Below are 19,190 nucleotides of genomic sequence, written 5' to 3'. Positions count from 1 at the left end.
GGGATGCCTATTGAACTCATCGTAAATTTAGGTAACGGAAGTGGATCCGATTTAAATGGGTCGGATATAAATGATTCCCTAAATTTGAGGCCATCCGGTCAAACCAAAACGCAATCTCCACCGATGGCGGCTCCGAAAGAAATGGTCAACGAATTGCACACGCCACGAACACCATTGACGTCAAGCCTGTACGTGAGGCTCGCTTTCTCGCCTTCCCTCTCCTTTGCTTCTTCTCCCATTGTCACAGAGAGATAGAGTGACAAGCAGCGCTTGAGTTCCTGCATCGATGGCCAAACCCACCGCACTCATTCTCACCTTCCTCCTCTTCCTCCTCCTGGTGTGGGCCGCCAGCTCCAACTTCGACGCCACCGCCTCATGCCGTTACGTCACCGCGCCCCAGCTCTGCACCTCCGTCGCCATCTCGTCTGCCGCCACGTCGGCCAAGGCCCTCACCGTTGCCGCCGTGACCGAGGCCGCGTCCACAGCCAAGCAAGTATCGTTCGCCGTCGACGCCATCCTGGCCCACTCGGTCACCGACGCGAACCAGAGGGCCACCCTCGAGGTGTGCAAGAGAAGCTACGAGAGCGCGGTCGGAAGCCTGGAGAAGGCGGTCGAGAAACTGCAGTCCGGGGCGGGCTCGCACGGTGACATCATCGCCGACATATCGGCCGCGCTCACCGACGCGGGCAGCTGCCGCGACACTTTCAGCCAGAACCCCGGCATGGTGTCGCCGGTCGCCGAGGAAGCCAGCGTCCTCAAGAAGTTGGTCAGCAACAGCCTCGCCTTGGCCTCAGATTTGGGCGTTGACACGCCTGCCGACTGAGAGAGAGAGAGAGAGAGAGAGAGGAGGCAATATGTAATCATTAGATAGCAAAAGGCTAGCGAACTTTCGTGCTTGGCTTAGTAATAATAATATTTTGTATTAGAATAAACAAAAAAGATAAATTTCGATGTCATTCATTTTGATCGACAAAGAAAATAAAATCTTAGGGAGTTGTAAATTTAATTTGGTATCATTATGTATGAATAAAACATTATAGTGCATAACATAAATCTAATAATATTTAAATCTAATGATCTTCATGAAATGAATTTTATTATATATTGATCCAGTCTTAGAAATCTAATTAACAAAGCAATGCTTTCCATCAAGGAATTAATTTAATTATCAATTATTGAGACAAATATATTTAATAATCATATTATATATTTCTCGTTGACAATATAATTTAAGCTCATAATTAAATTATTAAGTCGAGTATATTAAATATGTTGATTTTTTTTATTATGATCGATCGATCTAATTCGAATGGAAACGAATCATAAATCATGCATCGAACGTCAATATAATTTAAAAACTTAAACTCATTATTCTTGGATTAAGTCTGATAATACCCGATATAATTTTGATCCTCTAACAAACAGGTTCTTGAGAAATAATAGAAATTGTTGAGCAATTGCATGTCTTTGTCAGTTTGCTTGAGACAAATGAAAGGTTAAACCACATAAAATTCACATGTTTGGAGGCTTTTATTTGTTCATACTATGATAGGATGGACCAACTGAGAATCAAATAGAGGTCTGTACCACTAATGCCCTATGTTTTACTTTTACTGTCATACTATTATTATTATGCTATATTTTACTTTGTTGACTCTCTATATTGTTCTTTTGAGTACTATAAATCTTCTTCCTTGGTTCAGAATGAATCTAAAGAGATGACCAACAGGAGGCTAAACATACTCATTATCAGCAAGCTCAAATCAAGTGGAATTGATTTGAGCTTGCACCTTAAGAGTGTAGGAAGAGCAGATAGAAATGAGGAACCAAAACACAATAACTAGGGAAGTGTGAGAGCAACACAGTTGCCAGCCTCACAATCAAGTGCATTGACTCCTGCTGGAACAGCAAAATGAATGAGAGGAACCACAAGAGCATGGGCATATAAACACCAGCACAAAAGAGAATGAAAAGATGAGAGGAACAGCTAAAGATGCTGCTGGCTTTGGTACTCCTCTTGAATGCCTCCCCTCCTTTTTTCTCCACCTACCAATATAATCCATGATGTGAGAGAAAGAAAAAGGAAACCGAGGAAAAAGAAAGAGCAGACCCCCCCACTCTCCCTCTTCATTACTCCCTCTTCCTGGACACGCCCACATGGGGGAGGAATTCTATATTAACAGCTGCAGATCGACCAGAACTTCATTTTTTATTGCCTCAGGCTCGTGAGAAATGGACTTAAGAACCTGATTCTTCCATTCTCGAGCTGATCGTAAAGCGTGGGGAGAGGGAGACAACATTTATTGAAGAGAGAGAGAGAGATGCAAGCTGTGCATCAATGGGGATACAGGCAAGATGGGTGCTTAAGAGCACCTAATGATGGCGCAGGAAGAAGACAAGCACACCAACGTACGTAGATGCGGACAGCTGATGTAGAAGAAGGATCTCAGTGTCCCGAGATCCCAAAGACATGGCTCGTAGCGACCGCAGGCCTTTCTCCATCCATGTCGTCTTCTTCCTTGAGCTGCTGCTACTTCTTGCAGCTGCTGCTAGTGTCCTCTCGGCATCAGCAGCGAACAACACGATGCGCCCTCGCAACGAGCTTCGCAAGTACAAGAGGATAAGAGCCTGTCTTAAGAGCCTCAATCGGCCTTCTCTCAAGACAATTCAGGCACTCTCTTCTTCTTCTTCTTCTTCGAAGGGATTAATCTTAACCCTGGTTTTTGCTGGCTGCACAGAGTCCAGATGGTGATGTTATCGACTGCGTTCCGTTTCACCTCCAACCAGCATTCGATCATCCCAGGCTGAAAGGATTGAAACCCATGGTACCAGAAACTTCGTCGAACATATCTTTGAGTACTCCGCATCGACCTTATCCAGATCCACCAGAGAGGCCTCGAGGCCATGAAGCCAGCGTCTTGGCCGACGGCGAAGACAGCATCCAGTTATGGAGGACTTCCGGCGGGACATGCCCCGAAGGAACGGTTCCGATCCGGAGAACCAAGGAAGAAGACATCCTGCGAGCCAGCTCCGTGAGGAGGTTCGGCAGAAAGCCGGCAGCAAGAACACGGAGAGTCTCGGAGGGCTCCGGACATGAGGTAATTAGGCCAACAACTCCTTGGAAATGTGCGTCGAGTCCTTCCTACCCACCTGCTGCTGCATCATAAACCACATATTAATGGATCCACCAGCCTCTTTCATCAGCTCTCCCTCTTCTTCACAGCCTACAAATAGACTATCTAAGACTAAACCGAAAGATGAGACCTGACATCATCTTCACCATTTACTCTCCTTAACCATGGCCATGACAACATATGAAGATTTACCTTTTCTCTCCCACCGAAGTTACATTATCTACAGGACCAAAGATCTGGCAATCCAGTTGACTTGGGTAGTAAGATTCCACTGTCAATCACAGTTTGCAGGCCAATAAGTTTGACTAAGGCTATCGGGATACATTAAACTAGGACACAAACATGAGATCAGTGGAAGCAATTCATCCAAGTTCTTTATCGACTTTGTGAGGTGATGATGCCCTTGCTGAAACAGGCTGTTTGGTTGCAGCATGCAGTAGGGTATGCTGTGGGATATCAATATTATGGAGCAAAAGCAAGCTTAAGCGTGTGGGCACCTCGGGTAGCCAGTTCTTCTGAGTTCAGCCTATCACAAATATGGGTCATCTCAGGATCTTTCAGCAGTGATCTCAACACCATCGAAGCTGGATGGCAGGTACTAATAACATGTCAAATGTTCCACTTCTTTTAGGGGATCTTGCAGAAATATTACTCCCATAAACATACATTCGAAGAACTCATGTTGATTAGCCATAGCTACATGTAAATGGCTAAAATACTTGTCATGTTCTTATAATCATAATAAATGCTTATAACACTTTAATTGATATTTAATTGATGTAGATTAACCTTTATCTTTTTTCTTTGACTGAAGTGCTCCCTTTCATCCACATGACTCAGTGAGTATTGTAATAATTAATATCCAGCTCAAAAACCACTCCCTAACATTGTCTTCTGTTCTTCATTTTGGTTCTCAAACTAGAATACTTTTTGGTCCTTTTGAATATTTGTTGGCAGTGTTTAATGTAGAACATTGAGAACAACTATTTTATTCATAATGACTTCTTTAAGTCTTTCTTTTTTTTTGCTGTTTTTTCCAGGTGAGCCCACAGCTTTATGGAGATAGCTCTCCTAGATTCTTCACTTATTGGACAGTAAGCAGTCCTTCTTGCCTTAACTTCATATATAGCACACAGTTTTCCATCCAAATCTTATATATCTGATAGCTAATTTGCACTATGTCTTGAAATATATTCTACAGACGGATGCATATCAAGCAACAGGCTGCTACAACCTCCTGTGCTCGGGCTTCATCCAAACAAGTAACAAGATTGCTATCGGAGCTGCAATATCTCCAACCTCGACTTACAATGGCAGGCAGTTTGACATCAGTCTACTGATTTGGAAGGTCAGTTATGTCAACAACTAAGAACTATCTCAAAACTTACATTAAATGCATGGTTCTCTTAATTTTACTTTCAATTAGCAAAGATGTTAGTTTTGGGAATGCTTTTCTGTACCTATGTGATGAAGTGGATGACTGTTTAAGCTTCTAGTAATTCAAGTACAGAGAGAGAGAGAGAGAGAGAGCACCCTACATAGTCTTTACTTGCCAAGGGGACTGATATGCCTCAGTGCACTCTTTGGATTCCGCTGGCCACTTAGTTGCTACCTTTACCTTTTGAGGATTGGTCATATGACTAAAAGATGAGCTCTGTGGAAAGTCTTGGATGTCAGATGTCACTTGTTTGTGCATCGAGTTCATATTTTCACATAACAATTACACCCAAAAGACATGGTCAAGAAACAATCTTCACTCGAGGAACTGGAAGCACATCATTGGATCCCCATCATCTGACAGAATTAGGTTTTAGTCAGAAAAGTGTTAGGAAACATTGCAGACTTCCCTTTTGAAGTCTGAAAGAGTTCAGCAAAAGTAGAACAACTATTGATCTACTTGTATCATCCTGATCAGTACTGATCCAATATAGTTGCATGAATATTATATGTGCCATGCGCAAAGGTTCAGAATACAACTGTGGCTTGTAGGAGTAAGTACGGTGTCTGCATGCTGTGGACTGCAGGATCCAAGCCATGGACACTGGTGGCTGGAGTTCGGATCCGGCGTGCTCGTGGGCTACTGGCCGTCCTCCTTGTTCAGCCACCTCGGAGGGCACGCGACCATGGTGCAGTACGGTGGAGAGATCTTCAACACCCGTCCATCCGGGTTCCACACCGCCACCCAGATGGGCAGCGGCCACCACGCCGGAGAAGGCTTCGGCCGAGCTGCTTACTTCCGGAACTTGCAGGTCGTCGACTGGGACAACAGCCTGATCCCGGTGACCAACCTCCGTGTCCTCGCCGACCACCCAAATTGCTATGACGTACAAGCAAGGATCAACAGAGCCTGGGGGAGCTACTTCTACTTCGGAGGACCAGGAAGGAGCGTCAGGTGTCCTTGAGCCATAAGAACAACAGCAAGCCCTCTTCATCTCCTCATCCTCTCAACGTCAGACTCTGTGTTCTTTCAAGAAATCTGATCTTTCTACCTCCTCAATTGTACAAACAGTGAGAGTATACATCCAATTTTGTGTTCATGTCAAAAATGCATCATCTAAAAGATTGTTGAGATAGATCACGGGTGGCACATGTATTTTGTTATTGTTCTTCTTCTCCAAACAGCTACTTCCTGTTCAGGTCCCCTTGTGATTTAGATTTGCATGTATATTTCAGTACAACACCATTATAATTTCTTTAAGTAGTAATTTAAATGTAAAGATTGATACAAACCATATTATATAATTATAATTGTTTTGTGTTTGGTTTTCTATATAAATAGAAACCATATTATATAATTTTTCTCACTTGTAAATCAGTGTGTTGTTATACAAAGCCCAAAATGAGCATTAAATATAATATATTTTTTTAATGATTGAAGATTACTATTTGTAATCTTATTTTTGTTAATTATAACACAACTTCAAATTATTCTATATGTCATCAATTTATAACTTAATTTTAATAAAATCATTTTATCTTATATCTACAACTACTCCCTTTTCTCCTTTCTCTTCTTCTTCTTTTTCTCTATGAAATGAGATGAACTAAAAATTAAAGAAAATAAAATAAAAAATAATTTTTGATATTTATTATAATGATTTAATATATACATTCTGTAATTATATTAACACAGAAGAGATCATATTTATTATAAGAAGGGGGCTCTAATATTTTATTTATTTATGTATTGTAGCTTATAAATGTCGAACCGGACCGAGTTCCGGGTTCGAGATAAGAAAAGAACCAAAGGCAATTGGGGTTTCTTCTTCCCGACCCCGGTCGATCTCGATTCCCGTTCTCCCTTGATCAGTTAAGCCCCTTCTCTCTCTCTCTCTCTCTCTCTCTCTCTCGCTCGCTCACCGGAGAGCACAGCTGAATCGAATCGGTAATACGTCTCATCACTACTCGATTTTTTCTTTCTGTCAACGGATTCTTACCCAGAAGCAATCGTTAATCTCTTTGTTTCCCTTTTCTTGGTAGTTTATCTTGATCAAAAAACCTTTCTTCTCCTTCTGTTCCCCACCCACAGAAAACTGAGGAGGAGGAGGAGATGTCTGCGATCACAGAGCTCAGCCAAGAGACCGTGCGCAGCATGGCCGTTGGCGCCGTCTTCACGGACTACGTGCGTGATTGTCTCCTCTATATAAATTCTTCTGTTATCTGTGTTGTTTGCTAATACCTCGTCGATTGAACTCAGTCGTATTTGTTTGGCGTCTTCGTTTGTATGGTTCGATTATGTCCTTCTCTGGTGCTAGAATACTCAAGGATCAGAAGTTTCTTTGATGCCTTCTATTTGGAATTAGTTGATTGCACGAGTCGGTCCTTTTCTAGGTGATAGCGTCTTGTTTGCTCCTCTTAATTGATGGTGGCGGCAATAGGTCTGAAAAGTCAGGATCTTTATATATTCTGATAATAAATCATTCATAAACTTCTAGTTGTTCTTTTCATGAGAAGTTAGGGATTGAGGCGTTAGTGATGGTTGGTTATAAGCGTAATCTGTTGGAAAATAACCCTGTTGAGAGATCTGATGCAACCTGCATTGTCTTATAGAACAGGCATAAGATGAATGGTTGATGGAGACTGAGACTAATTATTGAATTTTTGGAGTATAAGTTGGTTCCAAGAGATGGATGTTGTTGTCTCTATTTGGTACTGGAATTTTTTCTTCTTTAGATGATTCTTAGGATTCCATTGGTTCTTAATAGAAAAAGTCAGCAACTGTAGCGGAGGCTGATGATTGAGTTGTAGACATGTAAAACTAGGAAACTGTGGTGAAAAAATTAAGTTGACATTTGGTACGAAACATGTAAAGAGAAAATTGTAACTACAGCAAAACAAAAAAGCAAACAAGATTGATCACTGTAATCTACAGATATTTGTTTGGTATTCTGTTGAGCAGCAAGAAAAGACTGAAGGATGAACAGAAGCAAAGGGAAAGAATGAAGATGAGGGGCTTCACATCCAAAATAAAGTAATCCAAGCAATACAGTCTAGCCCTTTCCATGGTAACCTTACCACTTTAAATGGACCTGAATGGTTTCTTTTCCCTTGGACCGCATAGATAGGAACAACATCATCCTATACGTATCCTGCCTAAACCATACTAAATTAGGTATACTAACATATCCAAAAGAGAGCCTTTTAGGCACACAACATTGTTAGCTTTGAGCAGCCATATGATTTCTTTTGTCATAGGCTCCTTTTACACTAGTGAAATTTGTCAAAGCAAAGAAAGACAAAGATCCAACCAATATCTCTTATAGCAACTTTTGGTATCTTAATGAAAATTAAAAAAAAAATATTATATGAATTTTTGATAACTCATCCAGCAGGTTTTAAATTCATGGAACAATATTGTGCCCACATGACACACCAATCAACATGAGGATTGCAAGGTTGGCATGGGCTCTATAACTATCTATTGAATTTTTAGTGTGCCCACAGTGTGGCACTACAAAAATCTTCATTCCCTGATTGTCAAGGATGTATATATAAATCCTTTAGTCAGTTTACAACAAGTACAAGCCAAAAGCAAAGCATCTAAGAAGCTTAAACTCTTGAAACTGGGATTACTATTTCATGATATGTGGCATGTTTGTATTATGTAGCATACACAATTTTATGTCATGTCAGGCAGCACAGACCAAACATTAGCCTAGCCATATGTGACTACCTCCAAAACAGGTCAACATGGGTGCTGTACCTTTTTGGCATTGTACTATTTTTGGTGTTAATTGGCACAACAATTCTTGGTGTGAGAATGTTAAAGAAGGAAACTTATTCCGAAGTAGTTTTTTTGGGTATTATCCTTGCTGAAGACCATTAAACTTTGGTATTGTACAAAGTAGTTTTTTTTGGGTATTATCCTTGCTGAAGACCATGAAACTTTGGCATTGTCCAAAGTAGTTCTTATAAGTGTCCCACTCAGCTTGATGGATAAGTTAGAGAAAAGATTAAGCTGAAATAGATCCGTATTTTATTATTTACATACTAGACATAATGCAATGTTCTGTGCAATTATTGCTTCATTTTTAAATTCTTTTACAGTCTTTTGGGTAATTATTCTCCACCACAGTGGGAGACATGAATAGTAAGTAGCATGAGGTGAGGTTTCCAAGCACCATTATAGCAGTTGTTATGGAAACAGTTTAGAGCTGTCATAACTCATTAAAACTGATTAACATACTGTTATCAGCCCTCCAAGATTGTCATGATGGACCATTATGATTTACTATAGGAAATAGCTTCTGATATCGAAGAAATTACTTTTTCAATAATCAGAAAAGAAGTAATTGTAGAAGTAGCCATGTGTCACTATGATTCAAATTCACAGCACAAATTCGTTTATCTGATGAACAATGATGAATATGAGCAACAAATCGAAGGTTGTGACTATCACTAACAGCTATTTATCTATAACAGCCATTCGACCAGAAAATTATGGGTAGTAGCTGTTTTCTCTTTTACATGTTATCGTACATATGACTGCACCAGGACCATTCTGATATAATGATAGAATCCTTCAATCAATGGCATGAAAGATGTTGCTTATGATTGTGAATATTCATGCATGTGTACTTTGACTTGACAGTTGTATGTAATGGGCAATTGGGTCTATTTTGGTAAATATTACTTCATGTTGTTACGTTGTAGCCACTATATCATGTTCTGTCATTGTTTTTTAGCTCCTGTTCTATTAAATTGGTTAAGATTCCTTGCCAAATATAATATTTACTTGTTGTAGGCAGGGAAAATAAGTTCTATTGATTTTCATCGAACGGAAGATCTTCTTATTACTGCAAGTGAGGATGACTCTATACGCCTTTATGATATTGCAAATGCTAAGTGAGTAAGTTTTACCAGTTGCCTTTGTGCATATTTTCAATCTCTGGTTATTATGTGGTATATTCAACATTAAATTATGGTGCTTACCATATAAAATTGATTGCAATTTCTTTTAGTTATTTTCTTGTCATCAACCCTAGGTAGACTTTGACCAGACAGTTTTGTTTTTTCTGCAATTACTACTGTAAACAGTTTATCTTATATCTCATTAGGCTGGGTTCATGGTATATTGATATCATGAATTGGGGACTTCACATGTCTGTGGGGACCTTTAAGGATATTGGAGGAGATAAAGAACAAACAACTGGAAAGATATTATTATTTTTATAGTGACATTAGGAGGTTATGATTGTCTGACTGTGATGTTGACATATTTAATTTGCACAAAAGATGAATCAAGGATAACACCGGAAGATTGTTCTTAACTTTAATTTCATGCATTAGGAGCACCTTTTTAGGAATTATTACCATGCTTGAAGCTCAAATGGCTGCATGCTGAAGCTGGTTTAACAGCCATCTGAATTTCAAATATCTGTCACTGAGCACTCGTCAATTAGCAGTACATTGCATAGAAATGTCAATGCAGTTGATCTGATGTCCTATCTCGATAATTCATTTTTATTTCTACATTGTGCATTTTTAATATTACTCTGCTATTATCCATATTTGGGTTATGGAGGGAAAAAGCAGGGATTTTCTGAAAGTCATTTTGGGTATTGGAGCCATCTCGGGGGCTTGTCGGGTTGGTAGATACCGGTTTGTACTAGTATACTGACACACGATATATTGGGGGGTGTTGACGGAGACTCGGGCGATCCACGTCTTGGTCGCCAGTCAGACTGGTTTGTACCACCCGTACCATATCAACTTGGGTGATACAACAAATGTTGGGGAAAAGTAAATTTTTTTCATTTTTTTCATTTTCTATGACCATATTATTGAGTCAAGCTTGCTCTTGCATGCAGGCTGCTGAAGACCACATATCACAAGAAGCATGGTGCTGATCGAATTTGCTTTACACACCATCCAAGTTCCATTTTGTGCTCATCAAGATACAATATAGAGTCGACAAATGGTGTTATTTTGATGAGCCCAGCTTTTTACCAAAACAAATTATTCCAAAGGAATTGTAGTTTATGCATCTGATTATATACTTCTTATTTAACAGAATCATTGCGATATTTATCTCTGTATGATAATCGTTGCCTACGGTACTTCAAGGGGCACAAGCAGAGGTAACGATTAAATTTCTCTTCGATGATGCCACTACTAATACTTGGATGTTGAGCATCTATGTTGTATCTTCTTAACAAGCTCTTGCACAATTCTTGCAGAGTTGTTTCACTGTGCATGTCTCCTATAAATGACAGCTTCATGTCAGGTTCTCTTGACCATAGCGTAAGAATATGGGATCTCCGTGTAAATGCATGCCAGGTCAGAGTTTATTTATGCTTGAAATACTGTTTTGGATGCTAAAAGTAACGGCAGTTAGATTAATTATTTCAAAGCAATTTGTAGTTCAGATATACATAGTATTATCTGAACTTGATTCATGCTCACTGCTTTAGTCTTCAGGGAATTCTGCGGTTACGTGGAAGGCCCACTGTTGCTTATGATCAACAAGGCCTTGTTTTTGCTGTGGCAATGGAAGGGGGTGCTATCAAATTGTTTGATTCTCGTTCGTATGACAAGGTCCTCAGCACTTCAGAAACTCTGTACTTTGTTATAGTTTATATGTTCTGACCCTTCTGGGTATCTTTTAGGGTCCATTTGATACTTTTCTTGTTGGTGGAGATACTGCTGAGGTCTGTGATATCAAATTCAGCAATGACGGCAGGTCTATGGTTTTGACAACCACAAATAACAATATCTACATTCTAGATGCCTATGGAGGAGATAAGGTTGAAATCTCACTTGGATATTTGATATTTCAGCCATAAATTTTTTGTCATTTTGAGTGATTAGACAAACTATTATGCTACATGATATATTCTCATATTTTTTCTACCAATATATGTGACAAGTGAATGGACTTCATAAGTCTGCAGAGTAGTTTGTTCAAAATTCTCAACTCTTTAATGTTTCAGACTGCATCTTAGAGTCCCAATTAAAATTACATATTTCCTCTTCTTTTAATCATTCACAAGTTCTCAATGTTACAATACCTCTTTGTTGTAATACCATCACCTTTTAAAAATCTGAGGGCTGTCATCACATCAGATACACCCACAGTGACAATTCTTCCCTTTCAGTAATACCTGTACCTATATCTTTGTTGGATTTCGTTGTATGTGCACAAGCATAACCTTGAGAACTGATGCCTACAACTCTGTGTTTGCTTTAGGACCAGTTTGTTATTGTTGTATAGCTCATCAAGTTTTTTTATTTCTGATATAGTATTCAGGTGGCTGAGACTTCATATTAATGCTTATGTTGCAAATTATCTTTTACATATAGCAAGTAATTCATGACTTTATTCTCGATATTTTTGTAGTAGTTTCTTTCAACTGCAACATAAGATGCTAACAAGTAGCCAACATTTGTATAAATCCTCACATTACTTTTTTCTCTTGGTGTTTTGAGGCAATATTTTGATGGATAATGGATTTTGTCCTTGGGTCTTCTTCAGCGTTGTGGATTCAGTTTGGAGCCATCACCAAATTTAACAACCGAGGCTACATTTACTCCAGATGGGCAATATGTGGTGGCAGGTCATATTACATGTTGCCCTTTTCAACAATAAATTATGATATAATCCATATTCAGTTTTGTTTTACTTATATGTTTTATGCTCTGAATGTCAAGAATCTGTAAGAAGTTATTTTATGATAACGAGTTGTCTAATCAATCTGCATATACATTTTCTAGATACCTATTTATTCTGATCACTTGCTTAAGCAAAGTTTAGGATTTCATAATATGTATATTTCTATGTATTCCATGTACATATGTTGATAATAAGTACCTTTAGAATATTTCTTTGTACTGAAGTTTATTACTTTTGTTTGCGAGTTTTCAAGTAATCTTGGTTTGATAACTATATGTGACTGTCTCTGTTGCATCACTTAAATGCTTAGTTTAGCCTAAAGTTGCTCTTCCTTTTAGTATGAGCAGTTATTTTGTATCCGTGATAAAACTATACATTCTTGAATCATTAGAATTCAGATATAATCTTTCATCAAAATATTGTTTTCTGCTCTCTTTCCTGCTTTTCCAAATCTGGAACTTCTGTTTTACCATCTTTGTGGGTTTGTTGTAAAGGCTTTCTCCTTTTTATTTACAACATTTCCCGTAATCTATATTGGTGGTAAAGTTGGATGTTTAACAGCTTTACATCTGGGGCATTATGTTTGGATCCTTCACCCTATCATATAGGACTTTGTTGTTTATAGAGTATCTGTTACCCATAAGCATACCTTCTATCTGGTGGCATCCAGTGCTTTTGTGGGTCACATTGTGGGTCACATAGAAAAACGCAGTATCAACGGCTCAATGCTTCTGTAGTTTTCTGATGTTCTTTTTACCTAAATGGACTATGATTCTAATAGCAGGTGAATATGATTGTTCGAGCCATGGACAACTAAGAAATTATTTATGTAAATCAAGTTCAATTTTGCTATTCTCTCTTTGATGGCTTGCTATTTGGAAATTAATTTTGTGGAGAAGTTTAGTTTCTGAAGGTATATAACTCAAAACTATTTTACCTGTTGCAGGTTCAGGAGATGGAACATTGCATGCTTGGTACATCAACAAGCCCAATGAGGTATTATACTTTTTACCATTTCTTAGATGCTTTTTGAAGACCTACGATAATTTCCTTTGAAGACCTGAATTATCTTCACAGGCTAATAAACTTTTCGTTCATATGTTATTCTAATGTGAGTTTATAAACATACCAAGGCATTTGTGTTCTTTTCACAAGGACTTCACTCTGTCAAAAAAAACAAGGGTCATCTTTTCCATTGTGACAATAATTTGATCTGCATTGTCAAGCGTTCTCACCTATGAATCTTGGCATATATTTAGCTCTGATTAAGATTTTTAGCAACAATTTGACATCATTGAAGTGCTGTTTATTTGCTAATAACAGATTTTTTTTTTTTTTCCATTCGTCAAATTTGGGAGGCACATCAATCATTCATAATATAATTCTCACCTAATGAACGCTGTTGCTGTGCAACAAAAGCCATCAGTTCAGTCCCCCATCAAGAGTTTTACATCATCATGGCAGCACAAATCACTTGTTTATAGACACGTAGTGGATCTTTTTTCCTTTCATCATTTGTCGAACATGGTGGTATATCTAATGGCACTCACAATCTGCATTGTGTCACAGGTGGCTTCCTGGAACAGTTACATAGGTGCAGTGACTTGCTTAAAGTGGGCACCGAGGAGAGTCATGTTTGCAGCTGCATCAACCGCCCTAACATTTTGGATACCCAAATCAAACGAGGAACCCAGCAATGGTGAAGCTACTGCCGGAGAATGACCAAATCCCATCATCCCTTCAAGTTGCTTACAAATGAAATATGTATCGTCCATATTTGGCTTATGCATCTGAATTAATGAACCAAGCAATCGGTTCTGTTTAATTACCATGACGATATTGACAGCTTAAAACGGACGATTCATATGATTTGTCTTTTGGATCCCGATTTCTGCTAAGCCTTCCTTTCATGAAAGATTTGTGAGTTCTCTTTGGATGATCAATTAAAATTAAAAAAAAAAACAGCTTTGTAAATTAGAAAATGGTGATTTTGGCTGTCCAATACATTCATTGTTAGAATCTAATACGTTGAATTTAAGCTTTCCCCAATATTTTTTCATCGTTCTGAAAATTGATGCATGGTTTGAATTCTTAGGTTCTTGTCTCGAGGAATCAGCTCTCTCGACCCTTTTTATGCCACAGGAAAGCATCCGCCCATTTATTCTCTTGCAGAGTGCAGAGTGTTAAACACAAACACAACAAAATACACAACCATACATACGTAGAGTACGCTAATCTACTCCTTGTGGTGGCCGGGCATCTTCTCCTTTACCTTCTCCACGAATCCCTTCTTCTCGTGCTGCTTCTCGACGCTGCTCTCATGCTCCTTGTGCCCACCCGGCAGCTTCTCCTTTATCTTCTGCTTCAACCCCTTCTTCTTCCTCCGCCCACCTTGCCCATCGTCCTCCGACTGCCGACATCATGTCAATCTATGCCTACTGCAATATGATTCTTGTAAGTCAAGATGAGACGAGCTTACCGAGCTGGAGCTGGAGCTGCCCGAGCGGTGGAGCATGCCGGTTATGCCCCCGCCCCCATGGTGCTGCTCCTTGCCGGCGACGCCCGCGCCGACCCCGTATCCTTGGGTCGCCGGCATCGGGTTGCCGTACTCGTCCGTCTGGATCGGGTTGCCGTACGTGTCCGTCATCGGGATCGGTTTACCATGCTCGTCCCTCGAGTACTCCATTCTCGTCGTCCCCCTCTCTGTCTCTCCTCTCTCTCTCTCTCTGTGAAAGCTTGCCGGGGTGTGGAGGGAGGGTACAAATAGTGCAGGAAGAGGAGGGTGGTGGCTTGGGCGCTACGTGGGTCCTTCAAACCCCGCAAGCGTGTGGGAGGGACGCGGGGCCGACGTGATGAGGCTGCATGGAGTTCTGCCGACACGTGTGCAAGGTGGCTACGTGTGGACGACAACGTCGTCGCGGTCTGGGCACGCGTGCAGGCACGTGCCCTCAGCCCGAACGATGAAGAAAATTCTAGACGCGCTGACGCGGCGGCCACGTTATCTTACCAACCAATTTGAATACTTCACACAAAAAAAAAAATTCATCTTATTTAATTTCCAAAGTAATTTCAAACTCGATTAGTGTTTTTTTATTTATTTGTACACTCTGTATCCGCTTTTACATTCGTGTCTGTCGACGTATCCTTATTATTAGTATATTACTATGTAAAAAAGTATGTACGTGTAATTTTCTTAGAAAATTTTCATTTTTTCCAATCCATAATTTTTTTTTCAAATAATGCTGTGTAATTAAGAAATAATTTAATCACAAAGAGGATGAGAGGAGGAGAAGAAGAAAAGACGATGACGATGAGAAGGAGCGGAGAAAGAGAATGTTACGGAAACGATAGACGTTTGAAGAGAAGGAGAGAAAAGAAATGAAAAAAAAAGGGTGATGATAGGAAGGACAAACGAAGGGAGTGGAGGAAGGACGAGATGATGATTGGTGAACTAAGATTATAATATAGATAAATATGAAATGATATAGGAGAAAAATAAGTATATGAGTTGGAAAAACTTCATTTATGTCAAGAAAAATTCATCCTTTTGATATCATGAAAAGACAGGTTGATAATATGTTTATCGAATGAATTAATCGTCACTTCGAGCTTCCTTAATTAGAAATATTTAAATAAAAAAATAAATAATAAAAAATATATTAACGATCAATTATCATCTGATACGTAAGCGTCACATGAAAGCTAATATAAAAGGAAAAAAAATCCCATCCACGTGCGTAAATAAAAGTCCAAGGTAGATCATTCGAGACCATCTCCCCCTTGTTGTCAACATGAACAAAACGTTAAGAAGGGAGCGTTGGAGAAATTACATATTGTTTCCCATAAGACATGATATAAAATATAATCCAGGCACTAATGTCTAAAGCTAGTTTTTTTAAAAAAAATTCATACCTACTAAGTTTTTGATGACTAACTGAAGTGTCATGGGGATCGAGTTGGAAAACTTTTTCCAATATCAATCTCAGTATAGGCAGCACCTCAAGACCTCGATGTTGATATTCTTATGTCTTTGGGTTTGGACTATATTGTATTGATGGACTATATTATATTGATTCATATGTTGATGATGATTTTCATCGATATTAATCAATTTAAATAATTCATATAAAAAATTATTTTATTTAATTTTTAAACTAATTTTAAATTAGATTAATATATTCTACTTATTTATACATTTTGAATCCGTTATAAAAATTGACGTACCCTTATGATTTATACATTTTGAATCCGTTATAAAATTTGCGTCAGTCCACCAACCCTTATACTGACCTACCCTTATGATGTACAAAGTCTGCATGGGTGATTTTCTTAGATTTTATTTTTCAATCCATATTTTTTTATTTTATTTTTTTTAATGATGCTTCAGCTTTTAATATGCTTAAAAAAAAAAAAAAAGGCACTAGAGACGACGAGAGGAGGAGAAGAAAAAAAAGAGGAAGATGACAATGAGAAGGAGGGAGGAGTAAATAAAGGGAGAAGAAAGAGAATGTGATGGGAAAGAATGGACGATGAAAGAGGAGCGAGGAGGAGGAGGAGTGGGAAAAAGAATAAGTGAAGTAAGAGAATATATATATATATATATATATATATATATATATAATATTTAAAATATAACTTTTTATCTATATAATTTTGATATATTTTTCTTTGTTGATTCTCTCTCTCCTCCTTTGAATGATCGCAATAGCCGATACTATACGTACAATTCACATCTAAACCATGTCGTATTCGATTACATTGTACGAACGCTGCATCGCTACGTATACACCGACGACAACCACGTACGAAACCAGCACACGAGTCCATCTCTAATGGTGGCCCAGCAACCTGTCCTTCAGCCTCTCCATGAACCCCTTCTTCTCGTGCTTCCCCACCGTGCTCCCTCGTTCCTCCCTCTTGTGCACGCCGTGTAGGCGTAGCTTCTCCTTCCGCGCCGCCTCCTCCCTTCCGCGGCCTGCCTCGACATACCCAGGCTGCATGCACGACGGTCAAACATATGAAGACGGACATGAAGACGATGAAGCGAACGCTTTTGAGGTGAAGCGGCCGACCGAGTTAGAGCCGGAACCTCCGGAGCGGCGGAGCATCTCGGACAGGGAAGCACCGTGGTGCTCCATGCTGCCGGCGATCACCTCCCTCGCCGCGTCGCCGCACTCATCCGTCCGCCGGATCTGGTCGCCGTGTTCCTCCCTCTCTGCCGACATGGCTTCCTCGCTGCCCGCGGTGGTGACGACCAAATGGAGTGTCACTTAGTGGAGAATCACGTGTCACGCACGTGTTTAGGTGGGCGTCGTCACGCACGACAGCTGCATGGCGACGAGGTGACACGTTTGGTGGACTGACTTCAACACGTGTAAGATTCAAAAGTGGAAGACACCATTGATGAGTCTCCATACGCATCGATACTTAGGAAAAGACAAACACCAGCAACGTCGACACAGCTGAGACACTATATCGAGCTCAGTGATTGAGATGCGCACACCCTTTTGTCCTCACTGTTTCGAGCTCAAGCAAACAATGAATGCTTGATGATGCCGTCTTTGTAGCCATTAGTACTTCGTTCTGGATTCTCAGCTGTCGATACTGAAACAAGTTGTCGGCTGAAGCCATGACGGACTGGTTAACGAAGCCGAAGCTCCATGGATCTGATGGCGATCGCTGAAAGCAGAAAAGGATCTCATCGAGAGACTGCAGCCGGTCGGTGAGCTCCACCATCCGAGTCCTCAGAACAGAGTTCTCTGCTTCGACGGCGACGTGCTGCTGCGTGGTGAAGATCACGGAAGTAAGGAGTCGGCCGTTCTCCTTCCTCAGCTGGTTCGCCTCCGCCGTCAGATCGTCCAAGTGCTTCTCCTTGCGCATCCTCGACCGCCTCGCCGATTCGCGGTTCGACATCATTCGCTTCCGCTTCTTCTGCTCCATCGCCGCCGCCTGCAGATCCTCATCGGAGACGGAGGTTTGGAGCAGACTGGATCCGGAAGAAGTCCCACCCGGAGAAGCCATGGAAAGCTTTTTGGCTCTTCTCAAGTAAAAATGCCTCGAGTAAATTATGAAGCTGTAGTAAGATTAACACTAACAAAAAGAGATTATTTCTTTGTAGCAGATTGGGCAGGGCGGCGCAGGTGCTCAGATCTTAGAACAAGCTCGGAGAACACGTAGAACCAGTATAGGAAGACGACGGAGAAGGATTGAACAAGATGGGTACTGCGTCCGAGAGTGGAATTTAACATATACCGAGAGAGATGGATCTCAAGTAGGATAGGCGACATCAATCAGAAACATCAAGAGAAACAGATGCTGCATGTGAAAAAAAAAGAGAGGAGAGGTTGGGAGATAAAAATATTAGATTTTGTAGAAGGAAGAAGAAGTCCTCCAGATTCCTGCAGCAAGATGATCTTTTTAGATCGAAGCTTAAGCAAAGGCCAGATTTTGATAAGGTTTTGGGACCTCAGGAAGAGAATCTTCAGAGAAAAATTTGGCAGAGCTTTCCCAATAAATAACAGGCAGTCGAAGTAAATGTAGATGATTGATCTTCTGCACCAGAGATACAGCAGCAAGAACACAGTATTCAGCCGTTGGGTTTTCGATCTTGGATGGAGAACCCAAGAGAAATCCAAAGGCTACTGGAAGGAGGAGGAAAACAGGGGGGGGGCCAAGGCTGCAGAAGAATAAAGCAACACTAATCCCAGAAAGCTAACAAGAGATAAGAGGGGGAAAGGGAATTGGAACACAGGGGAGGGGTGGAATTTATAGAACAAAGTGGACCAAGTGGAAGCAAAAACCAATAATAAAAAATTGAGAAAAAGGATGGGGGAGAGAGAGAGAGAGAGAGAGAGCTTTGAAATCTCAAGTAGAGTGGTTAGATTCTCCCAACACAAGGCATCTGGGATTTCAAACAATGTCCAATTGCACTTCTTAAAGAGACA

The 19,190-nt window shown here is 40.2% G+C and overlaps 6 protein-coding genes across 10 annotated transcripts; 3 read left to right on the top strand and 3 right to left on the bottom strand.

The window, feature by feature from the left end:
* Positions 1 to 49: 49 nt before the first annotated feature.
* LOC103981664 (putative invertase inhibitor) lies at positions 50 to 908 on the top strand. The gene has a single exon (XM_009398405.3). The coding sequence runs from the start codon at positions 287 to 289 to the stop codon at positions 821 to 823; it is 537 nt and encodes a 178-aa protein (XP_009396680.2). The 5' UTR covers positions 50 to 286; the 3' UTR covers positions 824 to 908.
* Positions 909 to 2,089: 1,181 nt separating this feature from the next.
* On the top strand, positions 2,090 to 5,832 carry LOC103981182 (protein neprosin). Of its 2 annotated transcripts, none has more exons than XM_065148236.1 (6): positions 2,090 to 2,671; positions 2,739 to 3,098; positions 3,550 to 3,729; positions 4,175 to 4,228; positions 4,336 to 4,482; positions 5,159 to 5,832. In XM_065148236.1, exons 1-6 carry the CDS (start codon positions 2,471 to 2,473, stop codon positions 5,534 to 5,536), a joined length of 1,320 nt encoding a protein of 439 aa, XP_065004308.1. In that variant the 5' UTR covers positions 2,090 to 2,470; the 3' UTR covers positions 5,537 to 5,832. The 2 variants fall into 2 exon arrangements, with proteins under 2 accessions (XP_065004308.1, XP_009396088.2); XM_009397813.3 differs by having other exon boundaries at positions 2,097 to 2,671; positions 3,565 to 3,729.
* A 545-nt stretch (positions 5,833 to 6,377) lies between these two features.
* Positions 6,378 to 14,131, top strand: LOC135636527 (protein ANTHESIS POMOTING FACTOR 1-like). Of its 4 annotated transcripts, none has more exons than XM_065148237.1 (11): positions 6,378 to 6,519; positions 6,664 to 6,756; positions 9,379 to 9,479; positions 10,445 to 10,554; positions 10,648 to 10,714; positions 10,814 to 10,913; positions 11,055 to 11,171; positions 11,243 to 11,380; positions 12,109 to 12,190; positions 13,193 to 13,242; positions 13,816 to 14,131. In XM_065148237.1, exons 2-11 carry the CDS (start codon positions 6,685 to 6,687, stop codon positions 13,966 to 13,968), a joined length of 990 nt encoding a protein of 329 aa, XP_065004309.1. In that variant the 5' UTR covers positions 6,378 to 6,519; positions 6,664 to 6,684; the 3' UTR covers positions 13,969 to 14,131. The 4 variants fall into 4 exon arrangements, with proteins under 4 accessions (XP_065004309.1, XP_065004310.1, XP_065004313.1 ...); XM_065148238.1 differs by having other exon boundaries at positions 6,406 to 6,443; XM_065148241.1 differs by having other exon boundaries at positions 6,474 to 6,519; positions 9,383 to 9,483.
* A 243-nt stretch (positions 14,132 to 14,374) lies between these two features.
* On the bottom strand, positions 14,375 to 15,002 carry LOC135636528 (dehydrin Xero 1-like). The gene is made up of 2 exons (XM_065148242.1): positions 14,726 to 15,002; positions 14,375 to 14,656 (listed from the first exon to the last, which is right to left on the bottom strand). Exons 1-2 carry the CDS (start codon positions 14,930 to 14,932, stop codon positions 14,483 to 14,485), a joined length of 381 nt encoding a protein of 126 aa, XP_065004314.1. The 5' UTR covers positions 14,933 to 15,002; the 3' UTR covers positions 14,375 to 14,482.
* Positions 15,003 to 16,963: 1,961 nt separating this feature from the next.
* Positions 16,964 to 17,727, bottom strand: LOC135636529 (probable dehydrin LEA). The gene is made up of 2 exons (XM_065148243.1): positions 17,319 to 17,727; positions 16,964 to 17,240 (listed from the first exon to the last, which is right to left on the bottom strand). The coding sequence occupies exons 1-2, from the start codon at positions 17,469 to 17,471 to the stop codon at positions 17,076 to 17,078; spliced, it is 318 nt and encodes a 105-aa protein (XP_065004315.1). The 5' UTR covers positions 17,472 to 17,727; the 3' UTR covers positions 16,964 to 17,075.
* On the bottom strand, positions 17,728 to 18,267 carry LOC103981177 (bZIP transcription factor 11-like). Its single transcript, XM_065146304.1, has one exon. The coding sequence runs from the start codon at positions 18,265 to 18,267 to the stop codon at positions 17,728 to 17,730; it is 540 nt and encodes a 179-aa protein (XP_065002376.1).
* Positions 18,268 to 19,190: the final 923 nt, after the last annotated feature.

Source organism: Musa acuminata, chromosome BXJ3-4, assembly GCF_036884655.1.
Source record: "Musa acuminata AAA Group cultivar baxijiao chromosome BXJ3-4, Cavendish_Baxijiao_AAA, whole genome shotgun sequence".
Taxonomy (NCBI): domain Eukaryota; kingdom Viridiplantae; phylum Streptophyta; class Magnoliopsida; order Zingiberales; family Musaceae; genus Musa; species Musa acuminata.
The sequence above is the reverse complement of the archived record's forward strand: the minus strand, read 5'-3'. Positions and strand labels throughout refer to the sequence as shown.

Coding starts and splice junctions, on each gene's coding strand:
- LOC103981664 (XM_009398405.3), top strand. CDS start 287: ATGGCCAAACCCACCGCACTCATTCTCACCTTCCTCCTCTTCCTCCTC.
- LOC103981182 (XM_065148236.1), top strand. CDS start 2,471: ATGGCTCGTAGCGACCGCAGGCCTTTCTCCATCCATGTCGTCTTCTTC. Junction 2,672..2,738: donor CTTCTCTCAAGACAATTCAG/GCACTCTCTTCT, acceptor CTGGCTGCACAG/AGTCCAGATGGTGATGTTAT. Junction 3,730..4,174: donor CCATCGAAGCTGGATGGCAG/GTACTAATAACA, acceptor TGTTTTTTCCAG/GTGAGCCCACAGCTTTATGG.
- LOC135636527 (XM_065148237.1), top strand. CDS start 6,685: ATGTCTGCGATCACAGAGCTCAGCCAAGAGACCGTGCGCAGCATGGCC. Junction 10,555..10,647: donor CAATATAGAGTCGACAAATG/GTGTTATTTTGA, acceptor CTTATTTAACAG/AATCATTGCGATATTTATCT. Junction 10,715..10,813: donor TTCAAGGGGCACAAGCAGAG/GTAACGATTAAA, acceptor CAATTCTTGCAG/AGTTGTTTCACTGTGCATGT.
- LOC135636528 (XM_065148242.1), bottom strand. CDS start 14,932: ATGGAGTACTCGAGGGACGAGCATGGTAAACCGATCCCGATGACGGAC. Junction 14,657..14,725: donor GCAGCTCCAGCTCCAGCTCG/GTAAGCTCGTCT, acceptor TGATGTCGGCAG/TCGGAGGACGATGGGCAAGG.
- LOC135636529 (XM_065148243.1), bottom strand. CDS start 17,471: ATGTCGGCAGAGAGGGAGGAACACGGCGACCAGATCCGGCGGACGGAT. Junction 17,241..17,318: donor GAGGTTCCGGCTCTAACTCG/GTCGGCCGCTTC, acceptor TCGTGCATGCAG/CCTGGGTATGTCGAGGCAGG.
- LOC103981177 (XM_065146304.1), bottom strand. CDS start 18,267: ATGGCTTCTCCGGGTGGGACTTCTTCCGGATCCAGTCTGCTCCAAACC.